The sequence below is a fragment of the Caretta caretta genome, chromosome 6, assembly GCF_965140235.1.
Source record: "Caretta caretta isolate rCarCar2 chromosome 6, rCarCar1.hap1, whole genome shotgun sequence".
In the NCBI taxonomy this organism is placed as follows: Eukaryota; Metazoa; Chordata; order Testudines; family Cheloniidae; genus Caretta; species Caretta caretta.
Genome location: NC_134211.1, coordinates 102,036,847 through 102,063,844, shown reverse-complemented (window position 1 = coordinate 102,063,844; position 26,998 = coordinate 102,036,847). Strand labels below are relative to the sequence as shown.

Here is a 26,998-nt window from a genome sequence, read left to right as displayed (position 1 = left end):
TGGATGGGAAAACCTGGATTTGTGCTGGAAATGGCCCAACTTGATTATCATACACATTGTAAGGAGAGTGATCACTTTAGATAAGCTATTACCAGCAGGAGAGTGGGGTGGGGAGAGGTATTTTTTCATGCTTTGTGTGTATAAAAAGATCTTCTACACTTTCCACAGTATGCATCCGATGAAGTGAGCTGTAGCTCACAAAAGCTTATGCTCAAATAAATTGGTTAGTCTCTAAGGTGCCACAAGTACTCCTTTTCTTTTTGCTTCCAAAGTGACAGACTAAACCGGAAAAAGACCTCCTTTTACCAGAATAAAAGTAACCACATGAGGAGTTGTGGTGGTATGAGTGGTTTAAATTCACACCCTATCTTGTGTGGGTGTAACTTCCCCATGTAGATAAGCCCTAAATGTACAGAGAGAGAAGGTGACAATGGTTAGGAAGCTGCATCAATTAGATAGTTTTATTGAAAAGAGCGAGTGTTTTGCATTTGAGGTTTTACAGTGTTAACACCTGAATGGTTGGTATCACCCCTTATCTCCACTACAGTAAATGAGTCCTATGGGGAAAAAAAAAAGATTTAGAGTGTATTGGAAAGGACATTGATGAGAAAATGAGTTGCTCTAATCTGCTTTGAATGTACATATAATTAAAAAAAACGTACCAAAACAAACACTGCACACACAATCCCCCCTCCCCCCCCCCCCGCCGTCCCTGGGGGGTAGGGGAGAGGGTGAGAGAACAAATGACTCACAGGACAGATGTTCGTCACATTGTTTAAGGCACGACTGAAAGACCTTCAGATACTTCAATGATGAGGACTGTTTAAGAACAGATATAGAACAGAATAATGTGAAAAGTACTTCCAGACAGCAGATGCAAGAAATGTAAAATGATAAAATGTAAATGATAAAAGGAAGTAAAACAATCATGCAAATAACAAACATGGCTATGAGAACAGTGTAGGAGGATGTGTTTGGGAAGATAAGTAATGGAAATGAGATTTTTAGACATATCAAGCAGTAGCAATGGCACCAAAGTGCGGAGGAGGAGGTTGAAAAGTTCAGAGAAAAGATGCTGAAGCAATGCTGGGGGTGGGGGGAGGAGAAAGGGCCACAGTATGGAGGAGGGTATAACAGCAGCAACAAGTGGCAAGAAATTTAGCCGAGGCTGGTTGCCCTGTCTAGATTAAAATGATGTAAAGCCTAACCTACAGAACCTTTTACCAGCATAGCTATGTCAGTTAGGAGTGGTGGTGTTTTGTTTTGTTTTTTTAACCGATATAGCTATACCAGTAACAGCTGTAGCCTAAATACAATTATACAGGTATACCTGTGTTTATACTGGCATAGCTTATGCCAGTTCCCCAACCTGGCACAAACTATACCATTATAAACACAATTTCTCTGATATAACTGTATCCACATGATAAGGTTTTGATGGTTTAACTATACAGGTAAAGCCTAATGTAGACAAGGCCTAAGACAGAATATGCAAATCCTCACTTTTTGCCTTTTAAATATCTCCCAATATATCCTCTCTCTTCTTAAACTGATCTCTATTACAATTAGTAGCAGTAGTACGGGGAGCACCTGGAGGCCTGCTGAGGTGCTATTTGTGCCTAATGCTTTGCAATCATAGGGTAAAAAGATGTTTCCCCACCCCAAAAAGTTCTACCATCTAATTAAGTCAAGATGTAATAAGTGAGTGTAACACGCAATAAGGAAAAGGAGAAGACAAAGGAAACGCATACAAACCTGTTTACAAAGGCTAGTTATGTACACAGCTGAATGGTTCTGAGTTGGTTAATATTTGTACATCAGAAGTTTTTATTGTCCATCTATTTGGAGCTTGTTTTTACAGGGAAATGTACTATAATTATACCACTATAGTTATACTGGTATAACTCCTAGTGCAGACACACATTCCAAAATAAGAGTGCCTTTCTCTAGTTTAGTTTATGTCAGTATTGTGTAGTTTAGTTATACTGATATGGTTATGCTGATAGGTTTCCCTGTGTAGCTAAGCCCATAGCCATTTACTGTAGGCACCACAGAAGAAGTAGATCTTTGGGAAGGATTTCAAGGTTAGAAGAGTGACTGTACAGATTAGTGCTTTCCAGTTCTCTTTTTCCCTAGCAAACCTCACAAACGTCTGCTTCATATCTTACGTTTTTACACTGCTCTCTCCTATTCTTGTCTTGTCTATTGTCAAGATCTGTGTTTAACGTAAGCAGTTTGGGGTAGGGACTGGTGAAGTGCCATGCAGATGTCAATGTTGAAATATAAATATTTAAGTTTACAGAGCTGGATGGAAGAAAATCTCGTCTGATGTAATAGGAAATATAACTCCTTTAGTAAGGATGGGTAGATTTCCAAAGTAAATCATGTGACGAGATTGTGCTACAGCAGATTTTTTTTTTTTTTTTTAGCATGGAACGTACCTCGCCTTTTCCTGGAATCTTGCTCAATTACCACCCCATCTCTGTGTCAGACTCTGAAGACAGGGCTTTTCCTATATTATTAACATTTCACTAATTTAACTAAATTTGATCTGATTAAACCAGGTCAAACCCCTAATGTGGACACTCCTAAACCAGTTTAACCTTTGCTTAGCATATGCTAATAAATTACTGATTTAAACTAAACCAATGTAAGTGAGGTTTAATCATGTTTCAGTGTCTACATCAGGAGTTCTCTCTGGTTTAATTGGATTGATTTAATTAAACCTGTGCAACTTTTCTAATGTTGACTAGATCGGGGTGGGCAAACTATGGCCCGTGGGCTGGAACAAGCCTGCCAGCCATTTTAATCCGGCCCTCAAGCTCCTGCTAGGGTCTGGGGATTGCCCCACTCCGACGCTCCAGTTGGGGAGTAGGGTCGGGGGCTGCTCCATGCGGCTCCCGGAAGCAGCGGCATGGCCCCCCTCCGGCTCCTATGTGTAGGGGAAGCCAGAGAGCTCCACTCTGCATGCTGCCCCCGCCCCAAGTGCCACCCCTGTAGCTCCCATTGGCCGCAAACCACAGCCAATGGGAGCTACAGGAGCAGTGCCTGCAGACTGGGCAACATGCAAGGCTGCCTGGCTGCGCCTCGCATAAGAGCTGGAGAAGGGACTTCTGGGAGCTGCTTCCGGGAGCCCCTTGAGGTAAGCGCTGCCTGGAGCCTGCCCCCCTGAGCCTCTCCCCATGATCCAACACCCTGCCCCAGCCCTGATCCCCCTCCCGCCCTCCAAACCCCTCGGCCCCAGCCCGGAGCACCCTCCTGCACCCCAAACCTCTCATCCCCAGCCCTACCCCAGAGCCTGCGCCCCGAGCCAGAGGCCTCACCCCCACACACCCCAACCCTGTGCCCCAGCCCTGAGCCCCCCTCCCGCCCTTCAAACCACTTGGTCCCAGCCCGGAGCACCCTCCTGCACTCCAAAACCTTCATCCCCAGCCCCACTCCAGAGCTCGTACCCCTGCCCCAGTCCTGATCCCCCTCCCGCCTTCCAAACCCCTCGGTTCCAGCCTGGAGCACCCTCCTACACCCCAAACTCCTCATCCATAGCCTCACCCCAGAGCCCACACCCCCAGCTGGAGCCCTCACTCCTCTCCCCCCCGCACTGCACCTTCCTGCCCCAGCCTGGAGCCCCCTCCCGCACCCTGAACTCTTCAGTTCTGGCCCCACCCCGGAGACCGCACCCGGAACCAGAGCCATCACCCCCCCTCTGCACCCCAACCACAATTTTGTGAGCATTCATGGCCTGCCATACAATTTCTATTCACAGATGTGGCCCTCTGGCCAAAAAATTTGCTCACCCATGGAGTAGATCATAGGAAGGGGTTAGAATTAAAAACAAACAAAGAAAAAAGCAAACCCCACCACCACACACAGCATAACCTGAAAGAAAACCTCTCTTGGTGTAATGCTATTTGAAGTTCCACTGAAACGTTGAAAAATGCATTTCTGGAAAATTTCTTAGTTATCTAGGGGTAGAGGAGAATTATTTTGTCCTTAGACCATTAAATCATCAACGGATTGTAGAGCTAAAATAATTTGTTCGTGAGGGAAGTTTCTAAAACAAAATATTAGCGCTTTCCTCGTGGAGACATGTATTTTTTATATAAGATCACTTTAATGTACATTGTAATTTCTGTTATAAAAAAGAGATTTAACTATAGCAGTAGTGTGTCTCTTTAAAGAAAATCTGCACATTCATATCCTGTTTATAATAAGGACAAGAGTTTGATTAGAAATTCTGTAGTTTAGCTTTTCACACAACTTGTGTTTACATACCCTTAAGATACTTAGGGTTATTCCACAAGGAATGTAATTAGGCGCGGGAGAATTTGTCCTAGCTCAAAACTGACCAAGTTAATTTTTCAGATGTCAGACCGCATAAATCATAACTAGGCCAAGCACTAAGTCATCTAAGGCCTAATCCAGAGCTCATTGCAGTCATGGGGAGTCGTCTTCTCCACTGGACTTTGGATCAGGCCTTCAGTGCGTGGGATTTTAGTTTAGATTTCTTTGCAGAAGGCATTATGTTCCCAGTAACCTTTCAGTGACGTCTATTATGCATAAGAAAACTCTACAAAAACATTCATGTAATGAATGGCTTTTCCCCCCCCCAATCAGGACTTGGAGCAAATTGGATTTTAATTGTACAGAGATGGGTACTAATACTGTCAGTAACCATTTCTGTGCTATAATCGAATTGCTCCAAGCCCTGAGTGGAAAAAAATTATTTGTATTACCATAGCAGGCATGAGTCCTGGTAATGGACGAGAAGGACCGTGTTGTGCTAGGCCAGCGTTACTCAAATGAGGCCACGGTGGCCACATGCCGCCACCAGGGGCTTTTCTTGCGGTCACAGCCTTCTGGGCTGCGATGGGGGGAGTGCAGAATAGAGCCCTCTCCCACTCCCTGTTGCTCCTGGATGCTGGGGCCAGCAGCAGGGGTTGGGCCCTGCCCCCACCTGGAGTCACCTGGGGCACAACGCTGGAGGAGCAGGCAGCCAGAGAGTTCCCCACCTTCCCATGGGTGGTGGGGCTCAGGCTTTGGGCTTCAGCCTGGGGTGGCGGGGCAGCAAGCTCTGTCTGTGGGGCTTCAGGCTCCAGCCCTGTGCTCTGGCTGCGCAGTGGCAGGCTCCAGCCACATGGCTTCAGACTCTGTCCCTGGACCCCATCCTCCGGGCCGCGGGGCTTTGGGCTGTGGCCACAGGGCTTCAGTCTCCAGCCCCCCCACTGCCTCCTCAGCCCCATCTCCCCTGGCCCCCCGCTGTCTCCCCCTACCCTCCATACATGGCTTAATTTGCCAGGACTGATTAAGTCTACTGTGAAAAGTGATATTAACAAATATACTGGTATCACTTTTCACAACAGACTTACTAGGTAGCAATAAATAAATTACAATGATTTGGATGTGTATATGTGCATATTTATTTGATTATCCTAAAGCTAATCAAGTATTTTAGGAAAAAGTGAGAGAGTGGCCATCAGCAAGAGTTGGTGGCCACACTCTGAGGCCACCAAAAAATTTGTCCTGAGAACCCGTGTTAGGCGATGTACAAATAAAAATATTGTCCCCACCCCAAAAAGATTACAACCCTAGTATAAGACAATGGATAACAGATGGATATAGACCAGTGGTTCCCAAACTTTTCAGGGTCGTGTCTCCTATTACCCCGGTCTGTACCCCCCCAGAGCCTGCTGGAAGCAGGTCCGTGGCTTGGAGAGGGGGATGCGGACAGGGTGAAGGGGGTTGACGCTGGGGTCACAGCTGGGGGCCGGGCCAGCAACAGAGCTGGGTGGCACTCCCTCCCCACCCCACTTGGGGGCTGGCCCAGGCCTCAGCCACCCCCACCTGAACATTCCTCCATGCCCCACCTCTCCCCCAGTGGGGTGCCTCCCAGAGTTTGGGGACCTCTGATTTAGACAAATAGATTAGGGTGGCGCAAGGAAACAAGACTCCATTGATTGGCATGATAGGCAGTGGTCTCAGCTGCCAACCCACTGTCAAGATTTTTGTAGGTGGTATAGCAAAGAAAAGTTTTAAGGAGGAATTTGAAGGTGGATAATGAATTAGTTTTGGAGATGTTTACAGGGAGCTTCTCCCAAGCATGGAGGGCAGCCTGGGAGAAAGCACTAATGTGCTTGTTTAAAAGTTTAGCGAGTGGGTGATGGAGGCTGGTATTATTGGCCTATCAAAGGTAAGAATTGACATTTCAATTGCAAAGGAGAGATAATAGGTAGGTTTGGGGATAGGCTGTGAAGGGCCTAGAAAGTGAATATAAGCAGTTTATGTTCAATGCAATGGAGAAGAAGTCATCAGTGGAGGACTGCTAAGAGAGGGATGACGGGGTCAAAGCGGCAGGCTAGTAGAAAGCCATTAAGCCTTTGATGACAGCTATGTGTTCAGGCTTTCCGGAGGCTCTCAATCCTTCATATTTACAACTAGTTACTGAAAGCCTATGCTGTTGCACGTGTGTCATTCAGAAAGTCATGTGTTTAAAAAAACAAAACAAAACAAAACCACACAAACACCTGAAAATGGAGCCCTTGTTTCCCATACACTATGTTGTAGTGAGAAGTATTGCAGTTTGTACATGTTTTCCAAAGTCTGTGCACAGAGCTCGCCCTGGCCGGAGGGACACGCACCTTTTTGCAATCCCCAGCTTCTGTGATCAGCTGCCACATTCCACCTGCCACAGAATCTTCGCACTCCAACATTCCAGCCTGTTCTCACAGGGACCAGTGATGCTAGAATCTGGTGATACTCTGAACAGAAAGAGCTCTCAGCCATGATTATAACTGTTTTCATCCCTTCACACTGACTTAAGACATTTTAGGCTTCAGAGTGACAATTGTGAAATCCTGTTACTTAGATGAGGATGTTGGTCCGGAGTTTCTTTTAGACAAAATCTTATAAAGTGATTTTCTTTTGTTCCCAAAGATTAACAAGGAATTAGCAAGGACATTCTGCTCTATTTCAGGCTGATGTATGCCATGCTTACCAGATTGTACACCGAAATGGAATTCCAGATGAACAGATTATTGTCATGATGTATGATGACATTGCAGAAAATGAGGAGTAAGTGAAGAACATGGCAAGAATATTAAACCATGTATATTTTTTTCTGTTCCATAGTTAGCAGTAGTACTTTGTGTGTATGTAGTATCTCAAAAAGAAGAATCCTAAGCACTTCACAGAGTATGTACAGGGACCACTTTAGCCATCACTGAAATGAGTTCACTTTAGGATGTGTACCTTGCAAATTTCTAAATTTCAAGAGTAAGATCCTGATTTCAGTTATGGCAGTGTAAATTCAGAGCTCCGTGGTAACTTACTTTTGCATGTTGTGAAACACGTAAACAATCTTAATTTTTATTATACATAGTAAAAATGATCTGTTATGTAGTGTTTTACAGTACAGACATGCCTATATAGTGTGGATATCTTTAAGGGCCTTTGTCAGCCTGTTTAGTCCCCAAAGCATACTTTCCATAAAAAAGGAAATTCCCATGCATCATCTGATTTGGTACCTTTGACCATATTTGCCTTTATAATACAACCAGCTCTTACACTGCACTTTTCACCAGTAAATATTGAAATGCTTTATAAAGGAGGTCAATATTTATGTGCAGCTGCACCCAGTTTCAGTGATGGCCCTTCACTCTGGACTAATTTCAACACTCAGCTCTTACTTTTGGTTCCTAGAAGCTGTGTGGGCACAGTGACAGCCACACCTTAGTCAGCTGCCTTAATTGATAAACAGAGTTAGGTGACACTAGCTGGTTAATATTTTGCTATCAGTGTCTGCAATTACACAGCACTGGCAATGGTTCAGGTGTCAAAAGAGAATAAAACCGTTTCAAAGCAGAACCAAAGCAAGGGCTACTTGAAGCACCTAAACTGATAAATCCAGGGATTGTAGCCATCACGGACCATGTCCTGCATCCTCAGAACAATTTACCTGGTCTTGCCACTGCGTTCATGGGGCTTGAGCTGGGCATATGTAATTGATAAGGTACAAAGACCTCCACATGATCGTTCAAAAATCAGTTTTAAAGAGGTGATGCTTTTGTAAATAAATATGTACAAATATTTGGGCTTGATCTTGTCGACATTTCATGACCTTTTAATATTTTTCTAGTTAATTTGTTGGCGCTATATGGCATATGAATTATTCTTAATACATGTGTCCAACTTAATTTTCAGAAATCCAACCAAAGGCATCATCATCAATAGACCCAATGGCACAGATGTGTACAAGGGAGTGCCAAAGGACTATGTACAAGAGGTAGGACTGAAGTAGTCTCTATTATTCAACCAATATGTTTGAGATTTAACATTACCTAGTGACCCAAGTAAATCTTTTTTCACCCCCCAGACTGCTAGATATTCCCTAATACATTTAATATTAAGCCTCTGGTTGATACAAAGCACTGGAGGGTGTTCATCCAGTTAGATGGCTTGGCCAACCTTTCCTAACTAGGATGTAAACAGAGGGCATATTAAAATGGAGCAGAAACTATAGCAATAGACTATTCCATTATTTCTGCACCATACTCAGAGTGAGGGGAGGGAAAATCTTACAATTAAAAAAAAATCATCAATAACTCAATATGTAAACATGTCCTGATTAAATTTAACTGTAGTTTATGGCTCAGTACCCCAATATCTGAGTGATTTACAAGTTGCTACTAAAAGTATGCTACACTGCATACTCCTTACTGTGGGATATAGAGTATGTACACTGCATGCTCCCCTAGCATAGGTCTGAAGAGCAGTGTAGATGGTGAAGCACTGCTCAGGTGAGTAGGGTGAGGACAAGCCTGAACTCTGTGGGTATATACTCTACACAGCTCTACATGTCCAAGCAGTGCCTCCCATCTACATTGCTATTTTTAGCAGTGTAGTGTCCCTCTGTCTCCCTGCTGCCAGAGTCTTTCTGTGCCACAGAGGAAGGTTCTGGCATTGGAGAAGTGCTCTGGTGCGGGGAGGCAGCAGGTAAGGGCTCTGGAAGCTCCCATCTGTCTCTCCCCTGCCAGAGCCTTTCCTTCCCACAGTGAAAGGCTCTGGCAGTGGAGAGCTGCCAAAGTCTTTCCCTTCTGCCTCCCCACTGCCAGAGCCTTTCACTGCTGTGTGTAGCTGCACACCACAGTGGACACAGCGTGCTTTTTACTGTGGCATGTAGCTACACATATCCTACACGCTGCCACCAGTGGTGTGCCATGTAGACATACTTAAATTGGAGGTAGTCTCAGAGATCTGCGTATGCCACCACAAAGGCTGTTGCAAAGAGCTATAAAAACAGCACTTAAATTTCTGTTCATACTGTCACCTGAGTGCTTATCTTCTCTACATTTCATTGAAATTAATCATTAACTTTTCAAATAAAGGCATTCCTAACTTTGTTAAAAAAAAAAAAAAGTTATTTATTTCACTGAATCCTGCCAGTAGTTTGAGACTTCTACTGGATAATTAATATTGTTTAGCAAATGTGGCTTAGGTTTTGTACTTGTTTAACTGGAAATGAGCAGCAGTAGCCCTTTGGTATCAGCTTAAATGGCAAGAACTTTTTGACAGAGTGAAATCTACTTAAAGGGATTGAGAAAAATCAGTTGCTTAACAGAGGAGGATCAGAACTGTACTGGATATAATAAATTTGGGGTACTTTCAGGCAGTCTCCCAAGAGAGGAGATCACCTACTAACGGTGACGAGAAGTATAGGTTTCATTGTATTTTACACGTGCAATGACTGGAGCGTTTTCCTAGCTTCCTTCACTATGACTGTTGCCTGATTTCCAAGAGCAGTCATGATCTAACAAACTGCAGTGAGTGACCATCATGATTAAGGACTTGTCTACACCAGAAAGTTGTACTGGCATACTCCAAGGTATAAATTTAAACAGATACCAGTTATACCGGTATAACTATGTACATGCTTATTTTGGAATAGGTGTCTTTTTTCAGTTTAGCTTATGTCGCTTTAGAAGGAGGTTAAGCTAAACCAAAGAACCACTTTTATTCCAAAATACCTGCCCACATTGGGGTTTATACTAGTGTATCTATATCATTTTAGGTATACTGGTATAATTATACTTGTGGCACCTTAGAGACTAACCAATTTATTTGAGCATAAGCTTTCGTGAGCTACAGCTCACTTCATCGGATGCATACTGTGGAAACTGCAGAAGACATTATATACACAGAGACCATGAAACAATACCTCCTCCCATCCCATTCTCCTGCTGGTAATAGCCTATCTAAAGTGATCACTCTCCTTACAATGTGTATGATAATCAAGTTGGGCCATTTCCAGCACAAATCCAGGTTTTCTCACCCCCCTCCCTCCCCCAATTCACTCTCCTGCTGGTAATAGCTTATCCAAAGTGACCACTCCCCTTACAATGTGTATGAAAATCAAGGTGGGCCATTTCCAGCACCAATCCAGGTTTTCTCATCCCCCCCACCCCCACGAAAGCTTATGCTCAAATAAATTGGTTAGTCTCTAAGGTGCCACAAGTACTCCTTTTCTTTTGGCGAATACAGACTAACAAGGCTGTTACTCTGAAACCTGGTATAATTATACTGGTATAGCTAATAAAACTTTCCTGTATAGACAAGCCCTTACAGGAAAAGAAAAAAGCTGCATATGAAGATCAGTAATAATGGTTATCATAGGAACCAGCTCCCAAAGCCCACCCCAACAGCATTCCTCTGCATTGTAAAACACTTGTTGGTTCTGTCAGAACCAGCCTGTCTAGGCGAGTAGATAAGGTTGACTGTTACTGTGCTTCATATTTAATTTTAAAACTCTCTTAATCTGTAGGATGTTACTCCAAAAAATTTCCTTGCTGTTCTAAGAGGTGATGCTGAAGCAATGAAGGGCATAGGATCAGGAAAAGTATTAAAAAGGTAACATAAAAGTTGTGTTCAGGAAATGATAAATCATATCACATGGGTGGACACTCATGTGCTGATGTTGAGTAATGGGATTTAAATGCAATCTTAGTTATATTGTTGTCCAGACTGAGGATTAGCAAGACTGGTCAATGGCTATTCTACATCTTTGGAATTAGTAATGTGACAATTCTACTTTTTTAGCAATCTAGTATCAAAAAGTGTGTCTGTATCTGATGGATACCAAATATAGTGTGGACTGAGATCTAGATATCCACAATAGAGAGCAACTTGACCATTGCAGACAAGTTGGTGGAGAGAGAAGGGAACTCTGGCATTGGAATCAGGTGGAAGAAAGGAGAAAAGTTACAGAGCTGGACTGTATTTAAATTGGTCATTGCCACAGAGCTGTAGTCATGTGAGGCTTTGCCTACATAACTCAGGCTTAACATATTCAGCGTATAAATACAAGATTAGAAGCGCTGAGAAGGGTTCTGAGCTTTTATTAATGAATATTTTGCTGTACTACTGCAAAATTGCTAAACTGGAATGAGGTCTAAAAGGTGAACACAGCTAAACATTTCATTAGCCAAATTAAAAATTGCAGTTAGGCCCATGGCTACTCATACATGGGCATTTTCAACCTGCCTCCCTCTTCCCCCCCACATAGTTGTAAGTAAGGGAGTGGATGTGCGGGGGTCCCAACATTTATTGCTACTCAGTAAGAAGACAGTTAACCTTACTTGCATCCATGCATAGTTGCCATTTGCATGAATGGAACAATCTTCTGATCCCTGCGGCAGACTACACAATGTCTTCTGAGATCAAGGCCTTTAAGTATCCAATACACAAAGAATTTCAGAACCAGACTAGTACAAAAAAAATGTGAATAAATAAATAAAATAAATAAAAAACAAATTTTAGCAGAATAGAGAAATAGTTGAATCCTAAATTGGATAAATGCAACCATATAATTCAGAGCAGCTTGGCCACATTGTAATTGTGTGAAGAAAGACTCTCATTAAGGGTCTTAACAACAATGAAGAATCTTTAGAATCTCTTCCTATTATTGCTATATCTTTTAGGTATGGAAGTCCTTTGTTAACTGTGTCTGGTACTGGCCTACAATATTCCAGATACGTCAGGGGAAGATGAAAACCCATAATGCATCTGGTCCTATTGTGCATTACTGTACAGATGGCTTGTCTACACTTGAAATGCTACAGCAGCCCAGCTGTAGCTGCACCACTGTGGCGCTTCAGTGTAGACACTATTTATGCTGATGGGAAGGATTCTCCCATCGGTGTAGGTAATCCACTTTAATAGAGCATCAAGGATTAGAAGGCTAAAAATCCCATATTTGAGTACATTGCATTCTTTGAACACATTTAAAATGTACCAGTGTTTTCTGATATTTGCAGCACATATTTATGAAGCTGAACTAGATTAACCTGAAATTAAAAATAATCATGGAAATAGCTATTGATTCTCAGGTTTTATAAAACTATTTTACAAAAGCTTAATCTGGGACTAAAATGACCCAAAATGTTTATATTACAAGAATAAGACACTTAAATCCATTTACATTGCTAGTGTGAAAATTCTGAGTCTCTTAAAAGACATAAAATCATACAATTGTAGGACTGGAAGGGCCCTTGAGAGGTCTTCTAGTCCAGTCCCCTGCACTCACGGCAGGACTAAGTATTATCTAGAAAGACCATCCCTAACAGGTGTGTGTTTTGTTCAGTTCAGGATTCTGGCTTCCTACTGCATTCCTTTTCTACTCATCTATCTCTTCCCATAAGTATCCAAAGTGTAGTACGTAATTTAAAAAGGCGGTATAGATGAGACTACATCTTCTGATTTATCTTCACAGATACCAGCATGTCTCAATACTATAACAGGTTTTTATGTAAAGACTAAGCTGAAATGTTTAGAAAGTCAGTTGTTTCTGAATTTCTCTTGGCAGTGGTCCCAAGGATCATGTGTTTGTTTATTTCACTGACCATGGAGCCCCTGGACTACTGGCTTTTCCTAATGATGATGTAAGCATTTTATTTTGAACATTTTTAAAGTTACCATAAAAATAAATATTTCTAAATCTAAATTTCTTAACACACTATTTTTTCTTGGAAAGAATATAAGGGCCCATGTTCTGATCTCCCACTTTACACCAGATCTCAGTCTGGGACATGATATAAAATAGAATACTTAATGTTTGAAAGCTGAGGTCTAGACAGACTATTTATTTGTTGTGTGATTTTTATTGCTTAGCTTTGCAGTGCATCATTCAGACCTTTGTGGGTATGATTATTCATCTTGCACACTGTAGTAAATACTGTAACCTCTGTTTCCCGGGGGGGGGCAAAACATTGAGGGTAAAAAATATAACTCCATGTTAAATTTGGACTTGATGATCACAGACTACAGTAAATCACTTATTTAAGTACAAAAGGGGTACAAGCGTGGATTAAATATTCAAGCAACTCTCTTGTGAACTCTAACAATGAAAATATTTATATCTCCAAACAATTAGAAGCAGTAATATATAAAAAGTAGGAATCATTTATTCTGATGAAATTAGTTTCTTCCCTTATTTATTTTGCTGAATTATGGTGGTATTAAAACAAGTGTTCTTATTTTACAGCTCCATGTAAAGGACTTGAACAAGACCATTTATTACATGTACCATAACAAAAAATACCAAAAGGTAAACAACAGTTTATCAGATATGAAATTAATAGAGGAACTAATGCAGAGGAAGCATCTTTGTGACATCTTTGGCTGCACTTCCTTCAATTGTTTAAACAATAAAATCATAGTTGTTGAAGAGGAAGATGATTCAAAGCCTGAAATTTAGATGGATTGCCCATCTAAATGGGATATATATTCCATTTTTGAACCGTCTTCAATTGCTTACTTTCCAGTTGTAGCATGTGATTTATTTGGATCAATGTTGAAAGGTTTCATATCCTGATTTAGCAAAGTCCTGTGACTCCCATATACTTTGATCACCAGTAGAGTTGAAAAACACCCACTATCACTTCACTCCTGCTTCTTTTGCTTTGTTCACCCTTGACCCTGTGTATTATTACTGTAGGAACCCTGTGTATATCTTGTGATTTACTGCTGGTTATTGTTACAAAATAACAAGTCAGCTGAGGATAAAGGGATACTTACAAAAGCTAACATTTAAATTAAACAACCCACCACTTCTTTTATCTAAGTGGTTTCTATTCCCATTTCAGCACAGGTGAAGTCACTTAGAGCAAAGAAAACTAATTGGTATCTATAGCTGTTTGTTAGATTACCTTCTTAAATAAACTTTTTATTAATCATGTCAGAGTACTAGTTAGTTGTGTTTAGGTCTGTATAAGTGGTGGTGATGTCTCAAAAATACTGAGGCTACAGCCAACTCAGAATGGTATACTATTTCCAGTTTAAAAAAGCTGACCAGCTAGTTGAATTCTGCTTGAATTAGCAAAAAGATCCATGTGAGATGTACATAGAAAAGTCATTAAGAAACCTTTTTAATGCAATTTTCTTTACTTGTTTCAGTTTTTCAAAGCAGGAAGTGAGCTAATTTGCCTTTATGTGTAGGACTATGTGTAGTGTGCTGTTTTAGTGGATTATCAGTAAGGACCAGATTAATTAGCATCTGAAAGGAGTTGAAACTCTTCTCCAGCCCACTGTTTTTTTCCTAACGTGTCTCACTTATTCTGCAGCTGGTGTTTTACATTGAAGCATGTGAATCTGGATCAATGATGAACCATTTGGCTGATGATATCAATGGTAAGTGATCAGTCAGCTTTTTGGCCTGGCATTTCCTAGCTTGAAATGGTCAAAATTTCTTGTGGCCAATGTGCTGCATATCCTGACTTGATCAGAAGTGTGGAGGGCAGTCCTGGGATTATTGCACCCACCTTCATGTAGAGGTTTAGCAGAGTATCAGGACTGTTGGATTCTGTCATTAGCTCTGCCACCAACTCGAGACTTGGTTTTTGACAACCTCTGTTCTCTTCAGCCATCTGCAAAATGGTGTGTTACTCACCTACCCTCAAAGACAAGTTGCAAGGTTTAATTGATTATTTGTTAAGCATTTTAAGAATGTACCATGGAAAGAATTATGAAATGCAAACTGTTAAAAAGGCAATAAAGTCTTCAGTTTTGGTGTCCTGCTTTTCACCAGATTCTAACTCTTTTCTGCCTGAAACAAAATGACTTGTATATACAAAGAAATAACTATTGTTATATTGATATCACAAATGCTACATTCAACTTCCTTCAAAAATTCCTGCAAACATACAAAATATGCCATGCTATGTCTTTAGCTACTGAGGTCTTTTGGGTGTCTGAATTTTTCAGAGCTAGGATTAGGCTTCCTGTCCCAGTAATGGGATAACTTGCGGAGTGTTTTGAACTGGTATCCCATTGTGTTAGAAAATACTTGATTGGTAATAGAACATTGTTGGAGGGAACTGTTCTAACGATTTTTTTTTTTTTTAGCTTAGTATGCTCACTGAAGAGTGTTAATATTGTACAGTATTACTCCAGTGGCAGTGTTTTCTGGAAAAGAGGAATTTCAGGGATATTAAATGAGACAAGGTGTGGGTGAGGTCGTATCTTTTAGTTTTACACTGAAGAAGAGCTTTCTGTAGCTCAAAAGCTTGTTTCTCTCACCAACAGAAGTTGGTCCAATAAAAGATTAAACCTCACCCATCTTGTCTCTGTAATAACCTGGGACTGACAGGGCTACAACAACCCTGCATAGGGACATTCAATGTTATTCCAAATCAAATATCAAATTAATACCAATTGTTAGCATGCAGAATAGGCAGTTCAGCTGATCAGTTAAGAATCTATCCTTCAACTAAGATAGCGTTCGTATTTGCAGTGTTTTGAATAGAAGCTTTTGATCAAAGCCTCTTTCCCCAACCTACACATTCTTCATTATGTGCTCACAATAGAACACACAGTTTTATTGTGTAAAAGAAAAAGAGCTTTTTCAGTGGCACCAACAGCAACTGTGGACAAAATATTAGCAAGCTGATTTTTCAATTCAAAGCACTGAAGTAAATGAATAAAATCCATGACATTCAGACAAGTATAGCAGACAGTTAAGTACCACTTAAATAAAGACTGCTCTTCCATTTGTCTGACAGTTTATGCAACTACTGCTGCCAATCCTAGGGAGTCTTCTTATGCATGTTACTATGATGATAAGAGACAGACCTACCTAGGTGACTGGTACAGTGTCAACTGGATGGAAGATTCTGATGTGGTAAGTTACTTAGATCAAGTATTTGGTGCTTTAAATTTAAGACAATTATAAAGCTTTAAGCATTACAGTTTTTCTTTATACAAGTGTTTTTTATCCTTTAGGTTTTATTTAAGATTAAAAATTGTTTAAATTCTTAATCATTAGTAATGTGGAACTGGATGGCTTGTATACTTAAACACTTTACTGACCAATTCAATATTTGTGCAAGTTGTTCATTTGGACATCTTTAAATTTAGTTCAGAAATTTAATTCCTCTTTGGTGGGTGTTGAAGTGGAAAAAGTTAGAAACAGCCTAGCCACTAATTTTGAGTTCACTTAGCCTGAAGTTACTAATTTGGGGCAACATCATGGCAAGCTTTTGAACATGAATCTCAAAGTGCAATTACTGAACAGTGTATCCAAGTTTCCTTAATGACCCTTAAATATGAACAAAAGTGTTGTTTTGAACCAAATTTACAGTAGTAACGAAACACTTTAGGGATTTTTTACTGCAGTTGAGAAGATGTCATAGAATCTCAATTTCACCCAAGTTTCCTAACGTTTCATTTAATCTCTTTTGAAGTGCTAATAGCCATTGCCCTGGTATTCACCTCCTGCTCAGGGGGAAGCTAAGGCTCTTCTAAATTTTCCTTGCATTTTTACACAGCCATATTTTGATGTCTATAAACATATAGATTTCTTCATGCAGGAGGATCTGAAAAAAGAAACTCTCCATAAGCAATTTCTGATAGTAAAGAAACACACCAACACCAGCCATGTGATGCAATATGGAAACAAAGTGAGTATTCATTTAAGTGGTTTCCAGGTCAAGTCCTTCCCATATATTTTAATCCCTTCAAAATTGCTGTACCCTGATGAGGGGACAAATCCTCAGCTTCTGAATATCTACCTGAAAAACTAAAGCCTGCTCAAAAGCTAGAGAAGCAGAACGCAAGATCTGAATTTTGTAGCTCAGGCCTGTAGCCACTCATATCTAGAACTGCAGGCATTCAGTCTCTGCATTTACTCTTCAGATTGGAAAGTGCAAGACAGGAACCAAGAATTTCTCATTTCTCCCTCTCTACCCCCCTGTCCACAGCAGTTTGTCCTTCCTTCTACACGGTGAACCTTACTCCTTCCTAATTCTCTGCTCACACCCTCAGAAGGGCCAGTAGCCATTTGCTGCTCCTCAGCCCCTCAACTTTTATGGGCATCTTGAGCACAGAGTTTCATGCTAGCCTCCTAGCTACTCTTTTGTTCTCTGCTGTTGCTGCGGTCACGATTGCCTTGAGGCCTGATGAGAAAGCAGGGCATAGTGACCAGGCATGCAGAATAGAATGGGAAATTCCTGGTCAGGTTGCCTTCTTGCACCAGACCTCACCTGGCTCTCTTCTCCTACATGGATATAGCAAAAAGAAATGTGGTCTATGGGCTAATGCAGGGAACGGAGCGTGAGGACACAAGGGTTCTCTTCATGATGCTGATTTAACCTCCCAATGCTTCACTTTACCCATCCATAAAAGGGGTGTACTAGACATATTGCCAGAGTATTGTGAGCCTTAATAAATGATAATAAAATGCTTTGAGCTCTTTGGGTAGAAGGTGCCATAAACTGGCAAGTTATTCATAAACGCAATTGAAAGCATCTTATCCCATTGTACTAATAAAATGATTTTCTGACATGGTCTTCAATCTGTAAAGTTCAGGCCGTTCAACCTGATGGCCTTTTGCCTTACGGAACTTTGAAAATGAAGATTAGCCACTTTTAAGGCAACCTACTGCTTGTAAAACAATACTTACCTTCATATGCCTTCCGTAGCCAAGCGAGTTTAGAAAATTAACAGGCTTGCATGGCAACACAAAGGACCTCTATCTAGCAGAGATGTTTAACCTGTGTGTGTTTGTTTTCTTTCTAATGTGCAGAGCATCTCTTCTATGAAAGTGGTGCAGTTTCAGGGCATGGGAAGGAAATCCACTCCTATTTCACTGCCCCCAGTGGCACACTATGATCTCACTCCTAGTCCTGATGTGCCTCTTGAAATCATGAAACGGAAGCTGTTGGCTACCAATGATATTTATGAGGCTAAGAAGATTGCAGGGGAGATGAAAACACATCTAGAGGTAAAGCTAAAAATTCTGACAGATTCAGTTCCATTATATGGATGTAAATCAAAAGTAACTCCAGTGTGACTCATGGAGTTACTGCAAATTGACCCCAATTAATGCAAAAATACATCTTATACCAGTAACAGCCATTCTGATATTTTTCTCCACAATTATTTAAACTTCTGAGATCTTTAGACAAGGCATCTTACCAAACGGGAATATAAACATGCAAAAACTAACCTACTAGATTGTACTGCCAGTGGTTCTACCACTAGAGGATATCCTCTCGCCCCCATAATTCTTGCACAAGAAAACCATACTTCAGAATGACTGCTTACTTTAGCCTTTCAGAGATCAGACTTTCTCCGAAATCTCTCTAATATCATTATTGAAGAGCAAATACATTTTCCCAGAAAGCTGCTACAGCAAGTCTAGTCACGATTACTGTATGTTTCTCCCCCTTTTTGCAGGGAGAACTAATAGGTTAAATGGAGGCTCTATTGGAAGCCCACAACCTGTAACCTTTCTGATTTCCCTTCTTATTTGTTCATGTTTTATTAAGGGGCTGGCCCAAAAGGGACTGTAAGTTCAATGTTATTTCTTTTAGAAAACAGGTTATTTTTTAAAAGCCCAAGGGTTTGTTTTTTTTGAAAGAAGGAAGTGGCATTCAGTTAATAGTCTCCAAGTTAGGGTCAGGAAAAGCACATTGTAAGTTGTCTTTGCTTTGTGTACAGGCTAAACGGATTATTCAGGAATCCATGCGAAAGATCATATTCTTCGTAACAGCATCCAAGGAGCGAACTGAGCAAATTCTGTCAGACAGACTGACCATCAGTGACTATGACTGCTACCAGTCAGCAGTGAATTACTTCAAAGCCCACTGCTTCAACTGGCACTCTCCCTTGGTAAGTGTAACGTTAGCAAAAAAAAAACAATAGATTTGTCAGTTGGACAAGCACAGCTGCCAAGATGTTCTTTCAAAGTCAGTTTTTACCAAAAAAGAAAATTGGGATTATTGAACACCCCTGTATTTTCACTTTAATAAAACTTGAGAAACATTTTCAGAAGTAAAAGGAAAGACACTCCATCTGCAAGCAACCATCTACAAGTAACAAGATGATCAAAATAGAGGAAGGATTTCCTTCCCTCCTTTTACTGTTTTCTCCTTGCCTTTCACGTGTAACAGGACATTCAGTATTGGTTTTTAATCAACTCAATGCAATTAACAGCAGCCTTGAAATATAGTACCTAATGTATATAATTATATCCTACAAAGAAATCCCCTTGACTGTATGTTGTACACTACCTGTGACCGCCTACTACATATTATTTGGTTCTTGTTGAGTTCACAGACATAGTTTTTGAGAGCTTTACTACAAATAATTACTTTTGTTACAGTAGTATCCAAGTCTCAGTCACTGTGCAGTGCCCCATTGAGCTAGGCACTGTACAAACAAGTAACAGAGAAATCGGTCCCTGTCTCAAAGAACTCAGTCTAGGTGTCACACAAGACAGATGCAGAAAACAGACAAATGGATGGGTTGAGAGGATGCAGCAACCGTAAAACAGAATTTAGTGGAAAAAGCAGAAGTCTTAAGTCATCACTTGTCTAATCTATGAAGCACTGAGAGTGCTCAGCACTGTACATGAGACAAAAGCAGCTATGCTCTCTGCCTTAAGGAGCTTACAATCTAGAGACACCATCCAACACAAGGGGAGGTCATATTAGTCTACATTAGAGTTGTGGTTTCATTCACATTGGTTAGAATTATGAGTCTTGCATAAGAAGGGAATCTGCAGTGAGATCTGAATAAAGAAGATGGAATTAAGGACATTTTATGGCTGAAGGTGCAATGAAAAGTGTGAGAGAGGGGTAACTTTGGTCTGATGTTGGAATATTCCAACAAGGATAGAAATCATTGGTGTTAACAGCATCTACAAAGCTCTTTTACTTCTATCTTAAATAAAAAGAGGCTGGGATTTGACATGGAAATGGTTAATGTTCTTTGTTCAATTGCAGTATGAGTATGCTCTGAGACAGCTTTATGCCTTGGTCAGCGTTTGTGAAGGAGGATATCCTATTGACAGGTAATTCAGCTTGCAATAGCAGCCTTATTTATTGCCTTATATGCCGCGCTGATTAGGTCTCAGCTGGAGTTTTGTATCCAGTTCTGGGTGCCACATTTGAGGAAAGATGTGGACAAATTGGAGAAAGTCCAGAGAAGAGCAACAAAAATGATTAAAAGTCTAGAAAACATGACCTATGAGGGAAGATTGAAAAAACTGGGTTTGGTTAATCTGGAGAAGAGAAGACTGAGGGGGGACATAACAGTTTTCAAGTACAAAAAAGGTTGTTGCAAGGAGGGAGGTAAATTGTTCTCATTAAGCTCTGAGGATACAAGAAGCAATGGGCTTAAATTGAAGCAAGGGCAGTTTAGGTTCAACATTCGGAAAAACTTCCTAATTGTCACGGAAGTTAAACACTGGAATAAATTGCCTAGGAATGTTGTGGAATCTTAGTCATTGAATATTTTAAGAGTAGGTTAGACAAACACCTGTCAGGGATGGTCTAGATCAGTGTTTCTCAAATGTGGCCTCCTGGGCTGTGATGTGGGGGAGGCAAAGTAGAGCCCTCTCCCACTCCCTGTTGCTCCTGGTTGCTGGGGTCAGCAGCAGGGGTTGGGCCCTGCCCCCATCTGGAGTCACCTGGGGCCCAATGCTGGAGAAGCAGGCAGCCAGTGAGTTCCCCACCTTCCCATGGGTGGCGGGGTTCAGGCTTTGGGCTTCAGCCCTGGGGTGGCGGGGCAGCAAGCTCTGTCTGTGGGGCTGCAGGCTCCAGCCCTGGGCTCTGGCTGTGCATGGCTTCAGGCTCTGTCCCTGGACCCCATCCTCCAGCTGCGGGGCTTTGGGCTGTGGCTGCAGGGCTTCAGGCTCCAGCCCTTCACTGCCTCCGGCAGCCCCGTTTCCCCAGACCTTCTATCCATGGTTCAATTTGTCCCCAGGCTTGCCAGGGCTGATTAAGTCTGCTGTGAAAAGTGATACTTGTATGTTTATTAATATCACTTTTCACAGCAGACTTACTAACTAGCAATAAATAAATTACAATGATTTGGACGTGTATCTGTGCATATTTATTTGGTTATCCTAAAGCTAATCAAGTATTTTAGGAAAAAGGGAAAGAGCGGCCACCAGCAAGAGTTGGTGGCTGCATTCTGAGGCAAACAAAAAATTTGTCCTGAGAACCCCTAGTCTGAGAACCCCCTTGAGCGCATGGGACTGGACGAGATGATCTCTCGAGGTCCCTTCCAGTCCTTGTTTTGAAAAGCAGAAACTGATAATTTGTAAATGTTTGACTACCTGTTAGCTGCATATTTTTTGCTTCTCTGCTCAGTCTATTTTGTAAATAGTATTCATAAGGTACAGCTACACTGCACACTCCTTTCAGCAGTATATATAGAGTAAAAACACTACACACCCCCTCGCTCAGGTATAAACATCAGCACAGACAGTGAGGCACTGCTGAGGTGCACGACTGAGCCCTGTGGGTATGTACGCTACACGGCTCTCCATTCCGCAAGCAGCACCTCCCCATCGACACTGCTATTTTTAGCATTGTAGCAGTGCCTCCCTGCTGCTGGAGTCCTTCCACACCACAGGGAAAAGCTCCAGAAGTGGGGAAAAGGCTCTGGCAGCTTCCCACTTCAGAGCCTTTCCCTGCTGTCTCCCTCCACCAGAGCCTTTCACTGACACATGTAGCTACACACTGCAATGCAGACACAGCCCGTTTTTCCCTGCGGTGTGTAGATACACATATCCTACCCTGCCACAAGAGATGTGCAGCATAGCCGCAGCCTGAATCTTAAAATGGCAAGACTGTTTTTGAAAAGGCATCTCTACCATAACTAGTCTTTATTTACATTGTGGATGCAGATACCCAATGAGTAGATACTAATTTCCTTATTTAAAACTATCACATTAAATGAATCTAAATAAGGAGAGACTATGATGTATTTATAATTGTTGTTGTCGTTGTCATCTGTTGCAGAATACAACTGGCCATGGACCATGTGTGCCTTGGATATTAATGGAAACAACATTCCCATTAATAATCCTTACTAAAAGCGATAGCCTTTTTTTGACACTGTAATCATCAGGACTACAACTGCATGCAAAGAGAAGAGAAATGTCAACCACTATATCAGTTTTAAGTAACGCAGTGGGAGCGGTGTTGGACACCACTGAACAGATTCAGCTCTTAAAAGCCTCCCATCTGACATTATGGACTTTATTGCATCCCCTTAGTATTTTGGATATAACTGGTGTTCTACAAAATGCATTTGGGCAGGGTTACTGTTACCCATGCAGCACTTGAAATGGAAATGGTTTGTTTCAAAGCCCAAAGCAGGCTACAGTAGCGTCATTTTTAAGAGTCTCCAGTTGAACACTACACACAGTCTATTGGGGATCCTAACTTTATGATTAAAATTTGATCTTTAATTATTTTGCATTTGAAACTTGATGAATACTAATTAGCTTTAAAAAGTGGGGGGTTTATTATTAATGAATTATGTTTCCAGTGACTATTTGCAAACTGGTTGAAAAATGAAGAAGCCATAGTTTGTACATCAAGCTCTAAATCCTTAACGGTATAAAGAAATCAGTTGTACTTGAGAATTATCCAATTTGTAAATTGAATGGGCATAAAGTTGCACTGTTTCCCAAAGAATAAAAAAAATTGTCTAATTCTGTAACTTTTAGCACCATTATGTAAGTGTTATGTACACACAAGTCTGCAGGAGATGGTACAGCACTTGGAATTATCTTTGAATAAAAAGAAAGTTGAATGTCCCATGGGCCTTTAAGGCATTATGCTGTTGTGTCTTAACAAAAAACTTGTTTCAGGAGCTAAGTAGAAGCTTGTACATTTTGTGTGACTGACTGAAATGAACCTCCAAACTCTACACTTATAACCTGCTTAAAACACATACTTTCCTCTCTTAAACAGTGTCCCAAACACTTACTTGAAGAAGCCACTTTCTACTGAGATGTCTCAGTGAGTCATAAGCTGAGAGACAGCTATATCAAATTATAAAGTGCTTTGTAATAGTTTAAAATTCCCCATACCTTTCTTCCCTGTTCTTCATGTCCAGAGTACCATTGGAGTACTTCTCAAAAGAATGCTATAGATTGGATTACCAGACCTCCTTTTGCTCTTCTTGGAAAGGGAATGGGTGTGGGGGAAAAAACTAGGCCATTGTTTGGGGTGTGGTGTGGTTGGGAATTCTGGGTAGCCCTTCTGATAGGGGCAGGAGTTGCTTGAAATTCCATTTATATAGGGAGGAGCAAGCTAGAAGCATTGCTCCACCCTCAGGTTTCTGCTGCCTCCTGAAGAAAGGGTATAAGAGACAAGTTCCAGAGCATTTTTTAGAACAGGTGGTGACAGACGTAGGGTTTGCAAGAATCTATGTTTCAGTGTACATGAAAGAAGAATTAAGCCTTCATTCTTACCTAAACATCAGCCTTCCTTTCCACCCCCCTTCTTTTGTCTTTTCAGTTGTAAAACTTTTACAGATGGTAAAAGTCTAAAAATAAAAATGAGACCACAGAATTTCAAAAGGCATGAAACATCCCTATCAGCATTATGGCTCCCTGAGTTAATAGCGATAGAAGGAAAGAAGTGACGTTTGAAGACCATACAAAATAAGGCCCCAATCCTGCAAGCTTTTACATGCTCACAGACCCATACACTTGTCTGGAGTCCCCCTGAAGGCAGTGGGGTCTAGCTGCATGGAAAAGCTTGCAGGTAGGGGGGCTGTGAGACCAGCATATTGTGGCAAGCATCCAAATTCCCTTCAAAACAGCAGTGAAAACAAAGGTTTCAGAGTAGCAGCCGTGCTAGTCTGTATCCGCAAAAAGAACAAGTATACTTGTGGCACCTTAGAGGCTAACAAATTTATTAGAGCATAAGCTTTCATGGGCTACAGCCCACTTCACTGGATGCATAGAATGGAACCTACAGTAAGTAGATACATATAAAGAAAAGGAAAACTTGTGGCACCTTAGAGACAACCAATTTATTTGAGCATAAGCTTTCGTGAGCTACAGCTCACTTCATCGGATGCATACTGTGGAATCCATGTCCTGGATCTTTTCTTTTTGCGAATACAGACTAACACGGCTGTTACTCTGAAACCTGTCATAGATACATATATACATACAGATAAGTTGGAAGTTGCCATACAAACTGTGAGAGGCTAATTAGTTAAGATGAGCTATTATCAGCAGGAGAAAAAAACTTTTGTAGTGGTAATCAAGATGGTCCATTTAGACAGTTGACAAGAAGGGGTGACAGCCCATTTAAAGCCAGTGATTTGCAGGCTTTATTCCTCACACCCAGGAATCCTCACACCTTCTTGTCAACTGTCTAAATGGGCCATCTTGATTATCACTACAAAAAAGGACCTTTGATGATATTTAGGTGCCTAACTCCCATTTATATCAATGGGAATTAGACACCTAAACACGTAAAACACTTTTGAAGCTCTGGGATCAGAGCTCTCCATTTCTCCCAGATAATAATATGGCATCTTCCTTCTGAGGGTCTCAACATGCTTTAAATAAGCCCCGTAACAAATAAGTATCATATGAAAAATGAGGCTAAGTGACCTGCCAGCGATTACAAAGCACGTGTGGCCTGGCTCAGATTTCTTGCTTCTCAACTCAATTTTCACAATTATCCTATACCCAGGTGGGACTTGTGCCTGAGCAGACATTACATGATTTGGCATTAATGCACTGGGGGCGGTGTGGAGCTTCACTGCCCTAGGGGAGCAGATCTGGAATGACAAAGCATAAATTTTAGTTTCTTACCTCACATCCATAAACTTTTCTGCGAGAATAATTTCCAGAGTGCTATTTTCCATAACGTGACTACTCATGGCTGTGTATCACCAATTCCTAAGTAACTAGTATGGCACGGAAGAGAAGGAAAAAAACTGGGAGATGCACCACACCCCAGTAACTCCTTGGATTCAGCTGAGTTCTCACCCTAAAAGCACTCAGATCTACTGATGTTGTTAGGCCTTTACATAGGGCCCTTTTTTTTTTAGCAAAAAGAAAAGGAGTACTTGTGGCACCTTAGAGACTAACCAATTTATTTGAGCATAAGCTTTCGTGAGCTACAGCATCCGATGAAGTGAGCTGTAGCTCACGAAAGCTCATGCTCAAATAAATTGGCTAGTCTCTAAGGTGCCACAAGTACTCCTTTTCTTTTTGCGAATACAGACTAACACGGCTGTTCCTCTGAAACCTATTTTTTTTAGCAGCAATTCAATAAAAATCCCTACCAAAAAAACCTTCACAATGCAGGTTAGCAGGCTCACCATGCTACCTGACGGTTAATCACCGGGGAAGGATCCACTCAGCACCAGCATGCCAATGCTAACAGACAACAGTTCCCTGTTCACATGAGGGTGTTTTCAAAAACAAGTGTTAAAAAACTAGTTCAGGAGTGACCAAAGTTTGGCCGATGAACCATGGAGTTCTACAATGTGCTCCGCAGTCATCCGCAAATTTAATATGTGGCTACAGTTACTACATTTCCCAGTATGCAATGCTTCATCTGAACTTGGAAATGGGGCCACGTACATATTAAAGTTAATTGGCTGTTCCCTCTATGCACATTTTGTGCAGTTCTCAGCTTTCTGTCAAGGTTTCCTGCCCTAAATTGGGCAAAGTTCACATTGCATGGCTTTAATAAGCTACAAGAAATAAAGCTTAAACTCAAGCAACGTGTGCCCTCCATGCCTTAGCCCTAAGTTGGTTTCACCTCTTCCTCCTCTTATGTTAACAGATGTCTGTACAAAAGTCCAAAGCAGCTATTTTGCAATTGTAGGTTCCAGGCATCAGGCTGTACGGAATCAACTTCAAGACCTCCATTAAAAAGGGGCCCATAGGAAGCCATTTGCAGTGCACAACTTCTTTTACTGGGCCTAGAAAACCTCTCTAAACAATGCAGCAGGTTCCTGAGCACCGTCTACTGGCACATTATGTTCTTTGATTCCTGTCCATCAGCTCAACAACAGTAGGGGGGAGGGGGGCAAATGAAGCCTGTTCCATTCTTCATTTGGTTTCTGTGGTTTACTATTCACCAAATGTTTGACCATGACTCCTTAGACTGCCTTTCACTAGTGGTTGCTGCCACTTGCTACCCCATGGGGGTTAGCATAGCAACTGAGGCAAGGTCCAGGGGTGTGGTGCTGCAGTGCCCTTGAAGCCAGTTGTGAATGCTGAGTGAGTTGTTAGGCTCAGCCCATTACAGGTGTGGCTGGGTACTGTGCAGCTGTTGAACTCCCCAGTGTACCCCAGCCCATTCTCTAATAAATAACTCTTTCCAGATCCACAGATGCCTCTTTGGTAGAGCGCTCCTGTAACTGCGTTCACTTCCTTAATGCTAAGAAAGGCAAAAGAACCATTCATTTGGAGTCTGAATTTTTGCTCTGTAGATATTCACAGATGCCATGTCATTGTTATCTCAGTCCAGACCAAGACGAGCTGACTTGAGTGTGTTTGCTAACCTAGGGTGCCCAAACCCTACAAACAGCCCTGTGCACAGCCCATTTAAAGCCAGTGATTTGCAGGCCCTATTCCGCCTGTCTCTGAGAGCCAGATTCTGTCTGGCTCGTATGTGGATGTATCATGGGGCAACCCTAACCCTAACCCGATGAATCACAGAATCATAGAATGTCA

General features: G+C 41.5%; 1 protein-coding gene across 2 annotated transcripts in view; it reads left to right on the top strand.

Annotated features, from left to right (window-relative positions):
- LGMN (legumain) overlaps nucleotides 1-23,099 on the top strand; it is a 41,240-nt gene extending 18,141 nt beyond the window's left edge. For both annotated transcript variants that reach the window (XM_048853352.2, XM_075129837.1), the window contains exons 3-14: nucleotides 6,971-7,068; nucleotides 8,197-8,278; nucleotides 10,814-10,899; nucleotides 12,854-12,929; nucleotides 13,532-13,594; nucleotides 14,610-14,676; nucleotides 16,047-16,165; nucleotides 16,854-16,943; nucleotides 18,068-18,265; nucleotides 18,985-19,155; nucleotides 20,271-20,338; nucleotides 22,296-23,099. In XM_048853352.2, the coding sequence (XP_048709309.1) occupies nucleotides 6,971-7,068; nucleotides 8,197-8,278; nucleotides 10,814-10,899; nucleotides 12,854-12,929; nucleotides 13,532-13,594; nucleotides 14,610-14,676; nucleotides 16,047-16,165; nucleotides 16,854-16,943; nucleotides 18,068-18,265; nucleotides 18,985-19,155; nucleotides 20,271-20,338; nucleotides 22,296-22,335 (1,158 nt within the window). In that variant the 3' untranslated portion in view covers nucleotides 22,336-23,099. The remainder of the gene's footprint in view (nucleotides 1-6,970; nucleotides 7,069-8,196; nucleotides 8,279-10,813; nucleotides 10,900-12,853; nucleotides 12,930-13,531; nucleotides 13,595-14,609; nucleotides 14,677-16,046; nucleotides 16,166-16,853; nucleotides 16,944-18,067; nucleotides 18,266-18,984; nucleotides 19,156-20,270; nucleotides 20,339-22,295) is intronic.
- Nucleotides 23,100-26,998: the final 3,899 nt, after the last annotated feature.